This window comes from Convolutriloba macropyga, chromosome 3 (genome assembly GCF_964194025.1).
Source record: "Convolutriloba macropyga chromosome 3, txConMacr16.3, whole genome shotgun sequence".
Classification (NCBI taxonomy): domain Eukaryota; kingdom Metazoa; phylum Xenacoelomorpha; order Acoela; family Convolutidae; genus Convolutriloba; species Convolutriloba macropyga.
Genome location: NC_134470.1, coordinates 12,869,627 through 12,877,444, shown reverse-complemented (window position 1 = coordinate 12,877,444; position 7,818 = coordinate 12,869,627). Strand labels below are relative to the sequence as shown.

At 33.7% G+C, this 7,818-nt stretch overlaps 3 protein-coding genes across 3 annotated transcripts in view; 2 read left to right on the top strand and 1 right to left on the bottom strand.

Annotated features, from left to right (window-relative positions):
• LOC142335950 (uncharacterized) overlaps nucleotides 1-7,818 on the top strand; it is a 390,664-nt gene that overhangs the window by 30,296 nt on the left and 352,550 nt on the right. The window lies entirely within an intron of this gene.
• LOC142335951 (tRNA dimethylallyltransferase-like) overlaps nucleotides 1-7,818 on the top strand; it is a 237,720-nt gene that overhangs the window by 30,297 nt on the left and 199,605 nt on the right. The gene's annotated exons all lie outside the window — the stretch shown is intronic.
• The window catches only part of LOC142336536 (uncharacterized), a 30,616-nt gene continuing 22,987 nt past the window's right edge, over nucleotides 190-7,818 (bottom strand). The window contains exons 4-5 of the mRNA XM_075385444.1: nucleotides 6,940-7,050; nucleotides 190-560 (exon numbers count right to left, since the gene is read on the bottom strand). Of these exons, the coding sequence (XP_075241559.1) occupies nucleotides 385-560; nucleotides 6,940-7,050 (287 nt within the window). The 3' untranslated portion in view covers nucleotides 190-384. The remainder of the gene's footprint in view (nucleotides 561-6,939; nucleotides 7,051-7,818) is intronic.

Below are 7,818 nucleotides of genomic sequence, written 5' to 3'. Positions count from 1 at the left end.
GCCTAAGTTGAAATTTATTTAAAAGCTTGTTCTTTAAATTGGGTAAGAATGAACTGTCTCAATTTGGTTGGGTTGTTAATATTTTTATCGAAATGTATGCAAAAAAGGATGAGTGAGTAATAGAACTACTAATTTCTTTCTGAGCATTTTGTACCACCTGTCATATGAAAAATTTTGCCTCAGAAAACATTGAAGCTGTCAAAATTTGAATTTAGTCCGACTACTTTTGATGTCATTGTTCAAAATAAGGCCAAGCTTTAGTTTGAATGAGGAAAATCTATTCGTATTTAAATTGGTTTTTTGAAGCAGTTACAGGATCGTCTTTAGTAAATTTCTGGACAGTCAAATTTTTTCGCCTTCCTTGTTGTGAAAATGACTGGCTGATTATAAGACGGAGGCGACGTAGATCTCGCGAGCAGAGTAAGGAGGCAGACCAAGGGTGAGAATTGCGGAAATGTCTCCCTGGCAAAACACCACAAAGAGCAGTTCATCTTCTTGGAGATTGTCTGCATTGAGAAACACCCCCTGGATGAAGTTCTCGTAGGGATTACAACCTTTGGCTAAAAACAAGTGAAGGGTAAGGTCTCTATTTTGTGATGTTCACGTTGATAGACTGAATTTTACGAGAACATCTTACTTTTTCTGGAACTGATTTGAAGTTGAACGTTATAAACATCGCAGTGGAACTTGCGCATAAAACATTAAGCGGAAGTGCAAACCTTACTATGCTATAATTGGAGTGTATTGCTTCACTTAAGTTTCTAAACAGCGCCTAGGTATTGTTGAGCACGCGCTTAGCAAACGTCCATTTTCAACGGTAAGAAATAATCCATCTCAGCTTTGCACAGTAAATCATTTAATTTTTTACTTGGTTTATCAACGTGCAAACTATTGCAGAATTCAAATCACAGTGTGTTTCCGGGAACGATTTAAGCAATCTTTGAATTGTCTGCTTAATTCATTATTAATGAGAGCTAATTATAAGCATATTCAGAATCAGCAAACTTGGTTTTTGAAATTGCTCTCGAACGAAGTTGGAAGCAATTATTATGAACGTGGGTGGTTTTCTCCAGGTATTCACGACGCGAAGAGGATTTTTGGAGAAACATTTTTAATTCAATTTTAGTAATTTTTTGGAGAGAATTTTGAACCAGGAAATGAAAAGCTTGAAGAAAAGTGGAGTGAATCAAGTCTCGAAGAAAATTGGAGAGGAGTAAAGAGTGATTTTCATCCGCCTGTTTTAGAGAGCGAGAAACAGGTGTAAAAATTCTGCAAGCAAAGAAATTGCGGATATATTCTGTTTCGCCCCCCCCCCATCCGGTGTTTTATGACCCCCAGTTACACATTATATGTTATATAGCACGTTGTTATATAGCACTATGAAAGAAAATAGAACGTGCACCTGGGGTTCATAAAAGATTTATGTTCACTAAGCGGGGGGGGGGGGGGTTGGAAACAAAATAGATCTGAACTTCCTTATCCGGTTTTTTAAGCAGTTCTGTCTTTTTTGCAGTTAGCTGCGTCGCAATGGCTAAAGTAAAAAAAATTATGGGCTTCTTCCGATAATCTTTTGATTAATAGCCGCCCTCATCTTCTCAGCCGGCTATTATTGCGCTCGTATTTTTTTTTACTTCGTCAAACTTTTTTTCGCTTTACCATTTTGCCGCTTTTTCGACATTTTGCGTGAAATCTTTTTGACTTCTCTAGGCTAGTTTCTCTCTTCTCTCATTCTGCTAAAAGTGAATTTGAACATCAGTTGATAAGCAAAGCAATTCAAAATGAACAGAGTCGGTATAAAAAATTGAAGTCAGAAATAGAAACGGGATAAACCCATAAAGCCCAATTTTAGATGCCCGCTATTTGAACGTCGTTCCTATAAGTCTTAGTTACCACCTCTAATGCTTATTGGTGTTGATAGTAGCCCCTGTAGCCTCTCTCTAAGAAACAGAAGTATGTTCAACTACGAAATGCCATCAAAATAAATCGGACTTAAAAAATATTTTTGTACAAAAATCTTTTTTTTTCAATATATTCTATTCGTTCAATCCCAATCATGCTTATTGGAATCAACGGCGGCTATTTTCCGGCAATCTGCCGGGTATGTTTTTTAATGATAAGGAGATTGATGATTTTTCTGCTGTTTTTTGAACTTTAAGGCTGCTTTAAGGACTTTATGCCTAACGTTGTGTTTTCCTGCATGTGGGAATTGACTGGAAGTTGTTGGTGGCTATGCTCTACTAATTTTGTTTACTTCTTTGTTGGTACAAAGCAGTTTTGTTACTAAGTTTGACAATAAAATCAGAATAACTGATCTAGTTTTGTAGATTTTTCTCAGTCTTTTTTCTTATTTTCTTCTTAATCCGATCAATTTATTAGCCTATTGTTACATGCCTAGTTTTTTATGTAAAATTTTTTTAGTCTCAAGTGCGTTAAAGAAAGTGTTTTCTTCATATGTGCTCTGGTATTATGAAAAATAACTGAACTTCATTTTTAAAATTGAACTATTTTTTGGCTAATTCTTGCTGAGTCATTTTAAGTTTTGAATATTTTTTCTTTTTTCAGAAATTTGGCAATGAGTTTTTCTCAATCTATTTTTCCAGTGTGTCCGTAACCATTTAATTCTACTTTTTTGCACTTTTTAGTTACTTGTAAATTTTCATGGTAGTTCTGTCAATTTTGCTCTTTTAGTTTTTCTCTGCATTTAGTTTTTCAAGACTAGAGCCTTTTTTTAATAGTTGAGACTTTTGTTTGTTTCTGTTTTCATAGAATATAAGGCAGTTCATTGAACCAGTTGAAATTGTCAGAACACATTAATTAACATTTTTTGGAAATATTGTTTGGGGCTAATCTGTATGGAAACGAATATTTTGTTTTTGAGTTTTTTTTTGTTTCACCTGAAAAGATTCTTTGCACAAGATTAAAATCGTTTCTACACGTTTGTCTCCAACAAGAGTTAACTATCAATTAATATGTTAAAACTCTGTTAGCCCAAAAATACCGAATTGTGAATCACTTTTTCGATTAATCGTTTTTTGAATAATTAATATTGGTTTAAATTGCAAGCTCAAATAATTTTGGTAGATAAAATATCCCCTGCAGCCCTAATCTGTATTTTTGATTGGAGAGTTGTTACGGAGATCTCAATTTTGAGATCGGTCATTTGGAGAAATAAAAAAGCAAAGAGCAATCAGTTTTTTTGTCAGCTGTTGTGCGTTTTGAAATTTTTTGGTGTTTTGTAACGTAAATGCATAAGTTTCTTGCTTTTAAACGGTACTCGCGTTTGCAAATCTTAGTGAGTTCTCTCGTTGATTTAATAAGTTGTTTAGTTCTGCGCTAACGGCTTAGTGCTTGTGACTTTGGAAGGTATTCTGAAAGGCTATGTAATTTTTAAAAACTTGGAAAGAGAATTTTTCAATGATTACAATGCTGTCTTTCCTCAAGTGATATTTTAGATATCATTTTTTTCGGCGAAGATTAAGGGCAACACAGAGTGGTTCTCTTGTGACATAATTTTGATTTCGCTTGCGGAGTGTCCGCTTTTGGTTCTGCAATTTGATTATAATTCATCTTTTTTCTTATTGTTTTTTGTTCAGTATAGAGTTCAGTATAGAGAAAAAATGTGTGCAAATAATTGACGAATATAGATGATGAGACTAAAAAAAACTGATGAGACTGAAAAACTGTGAATCATTGGACTATATTCACAATTTTTCAGAACAAAATGAGTAGGGCAAAGGATATTTCGCAAGAGGCAATTTTCCAACAGTAGTTCTACTTTCGAACGGAAAGTAATAGCATCAATGTTTTACTATTCTCTAGTCTCCTTAGGGCATACTCACATAAATAAAAGTAAATTTCGAGAATCAATAATTGTCCATTCGACGCCACAGGGTTATTTATTTTTAAGAAATGCAATATACTACAGGTTAAATCATAGTGATAATAAAAGCTTCACTGCTAAAATTAATATTAATTATAAAAACAATTCTGTCCTTGAATTCCGCTACAGCTGTAAAATCGAATCGCAAAATTTAGAAAAGTGTTAGAGATTTTAAGTTTTGAATTACTTTGTAAGTGGTTTCTGAAAAATTCAAGAGGTTATGATTTATTTTTAAGGAGGCTATGAAAATTTAGTTTTAAGGAGGTTATGAGTTAGGAATAAGTTCTAGAGGCTATGAAAAATTAGGTTTGTTTAGAATTACAATGCTGAGGCATTGTTTCGATAAATACAAAAGACAAACTCTCAGTATAAACTGAACCAGGAGGCTCGCTAATGTGCGTTTGCACATACATTTCCCACCTCGCTCATCCATACTTTTGGTATAAACGTCTACCAAATGAGCAATAGACAAAAACCCCAAAAATTATTTTTCAAAAAAATGTGTACCAAAAAGTCGCCGCTAACGCAAATAGCTCAGTGGAGTAAGGAAACCGCATTAGACTGATGAGATTAGTCATCACTAAAAAAGCCAGTTAAGATTAGTCATTATTAAAAAAGCAAGAAAAAAAAACAAACTCAAACAACAATAACAAAAACTAATTACATCCAAAACTTATGTCCATTTTTAACAAGGCCAAAATAGCGTCAGATAAAACTAAAACTAAACCAAAATAAGTTGTACTACACTAGAAAAGATATGGGACGACTCAATAATAAAGCTCTGTAACAATTAAACCAAAAAAGAAAAACAGCAAAGTTGCAAAGTTAAAAAAATTTGTCTTATAGTTTTTTAAACATTTAGCTTCAAAGTAATGGAAACCATTTAAAAGCAATTGAAAACATCCAACATTTCTATGATAACATACGACTCTACGGGATGGATTAAGATGTTATCAATAAATTTTTCATGTGGTTACAAAAAGAACAACAAATAGAGACAGCAAACAAAAATTCAATTAAAACTTGCGTGAAAACGCTGTCGAAGCCGCGAAGCGATTTTTTATCCATCAAAATGTTTTCAATTGAGCCTTCCTCAAACGCCAAAATTGTTGTATGCGACCTCTTTATAATAAGAATAGGTAAAAGGTAGACAAAAAGGAGACGAAAGTGCAAAATTTAGTAGTTCTTAGCATTTTTCGAAAACAATTATTTTCAAAGACATTAAAACCATTAGTTACAAAAAGAAATAGTTAATAGGTTCGCTTATCTGTCCAAAAGAAGCGCTTGAGACCTGTAATTATTCAGAGTACGCCCTACATCTGATAGAAAACGTCAAATTAGACAAGAGCACAAAAATGCGAAGTTAGAAAGTGATTTCTTTTATTTTTGAAAACAATTGTTTTCAAAATCATGAAGGCATCAGCTATTTACTCAAATCAGAAATTAGGCTCATAGTTAAAAATCAATAACACGAGAGTTGTAAACAAATGTAAAAAATTCAATTAAAATCTTCGAGAAAGGAGAGTCGAAGCCGTTAAAACCATAATCTGTGCCTTTAAATATTTTCATACGATCAATTGTGCCTTATATTGAACGCCAATAATTAAATATGTGAACTGTGAAAAGACGATAATGTGATAAACGAGAAAAAACATGAGACAATGTAAAAAGTTCGAAAAAATTGTGACTTCTAGTACTATCAAAGCCAGAAAACCATTACTTAATGCGTAAAACCGCAAAAAAAAAATAAACTTGAATTGCGAAGAAAGAAGAGGAAGAAGAAGCATTCTTTCTTTGCTAACATTAAGCTACACTTTGACGAAATTAGGAGAAAAATAGTGACAAAGTTTAATAAGCCATTGTTTAAATAAAACGACCAATTATAAGTCAAAACGATCATAATCTTTCGAGTAAAGAAACCAGACACATTAATTGGGGAATGATCAGGAAGTCAATTGGACGTATCGACAGTGAGTTTTGGTTTGAATTGTTCTGTTCTTTAATTAACTAAAAAAAGATAGAATGTTTTTAAACAAAAATACAATTCGAATTTTTTTTTTTGGATTATAACAGTCCAAGATTTGATCTAAACCAGCCCTGATATCGCTGTTTGTCCATTAAGAACACTCAATTATTTCGAATGTTATATATCTAGATAATTTGTCAGTTAAAAGATCAAAAATAAATGCTGCGATTTTGATTATCACAAGTCAAATTAGCAAGAAATGGCAAAAACTTATTTCCAGACAACTCTCAAAGGAGTTGGAAAAAAGACTATTTAACCTCCCTTTATAGTTTACAAAGATTGTGTTAGCTGTTTTCGGTTGTGTACCTCCGGCAAATTTAATCAAAGTGGATTATAGAAGCTTATTTTGTGCAATTTTTGATGAAAAAGGCTGAAATTTTAAAGTCAGCCAAATTTTTAGCCAAAAAAATTGAATAAAAAATAGTCAACAATACTTTTTGTCTTCAAAAATAGAATCATTAGTACTATTGCTAAAAATTTTTTGGATTTTTTAGCAAAATTGACGAAATTTTATAGCCAAAAATTCCGGATAATGTGAATAAAAGAAACGCAAATCGATCTAATTTTCACAAAAATTTAAACCACGATAACCAGCTCTAGAAAACGAAATTGTTTTAAATTCCATATTCTACGCTGGACGGGCTTTTCAATGATACCACTCACAACTCTCTACGTTGAATATATCGATCGGTCAAAATTGTCTGTAGAAAAAAAACCAGTTGAATATATATAAGTTCCTCTCCCCTGATTTCTTTGAGGATTTTTGTGAGGGAGCATTAGTTATATGCATATATAAGCATGGACTAGGACAATCGCTAGGTATAAACCAGGCCGCACAGACTAAACCCTGAGAGGGGCGGGCCTGAAAGAATGGCGCGACGAAAAGTTTCTCCAGAATATGAGCTCGGTGGCACTGGTTCCGCTGTACGTGACTCAAGTTAGGCTGGCCCAGAAGTGTATTGGATAAAAAGACCTTAGATCTGGCTGTCTATTCTTAAGTTATTGAAAGAAGGAATGAGTTTATGCCGCTCACCAGTAAGAAGAGGAGCAAGTTTGGGCATCTCCATCACTTTTTCAAGGGCCATGCCCGTGTCTGAGGCTAGACCCTCTAATGAAAGCTCGTACCATGTACCATCCACAAATGCTAAATCAAAATCACATCTATTGGTAAAATATCAACTGTTTCTGATAGAAAAATGTTTTTAAATTTTTATACACTAGAAGTTTTAGTCGCAAGAGTACGTCCGTCCTTTGGTATGGCTATACCAACCAGTATCAAAGCAAAATTGCGTACTCGTTTATTCACACTCGAGAGTGTAATCGTACGTTTCGTTGCTAGGACTACTACCCAAACAGTGAGATTTGCCGACTAAAAATGGGAAATTTCACTGACAGCTTAGTTCTGATTGGTCGACAAATCTGATTGGTCGAAATATCTAAGTTGTCCAACCATTGCAATTGGTGTGCGGTTGTCGGCTTGAGTTGTCATTTTTGAGTGTCAGCCTAACCCCCTGTCGGCCATTTCACTGATAACGCAATAAAATTTGTTCACTGAGCACGGGAGGGAACAGATTCAAATAATATCAACAAGAATCACTCTCAAAAAGTTTATGTAAAATTACCTGAGGCCTGGTCAATTAATAGCAGGCTCAGGTTAACTTCAAATATTGCCTGAGCTATCCGGAAAATTTCGAGATTTTTTCAGTCGGAACTTTTGAGTTTACTATATCAGTTCAGATGATTTTTTTTTCAGCTGAATTTCAGGTAAGAATTTAGGCAGTGATGAAGTTTTAAGTCAAATATTAGGTGTGTTCATGTGAAGTATAGTCAAAGTTCAGGGGAAAAAACTATCTGATCTATTGAAGCATTTTTCAGTTTTTTTTCAGATAAAATTACCTCAAATTTCGTTTAC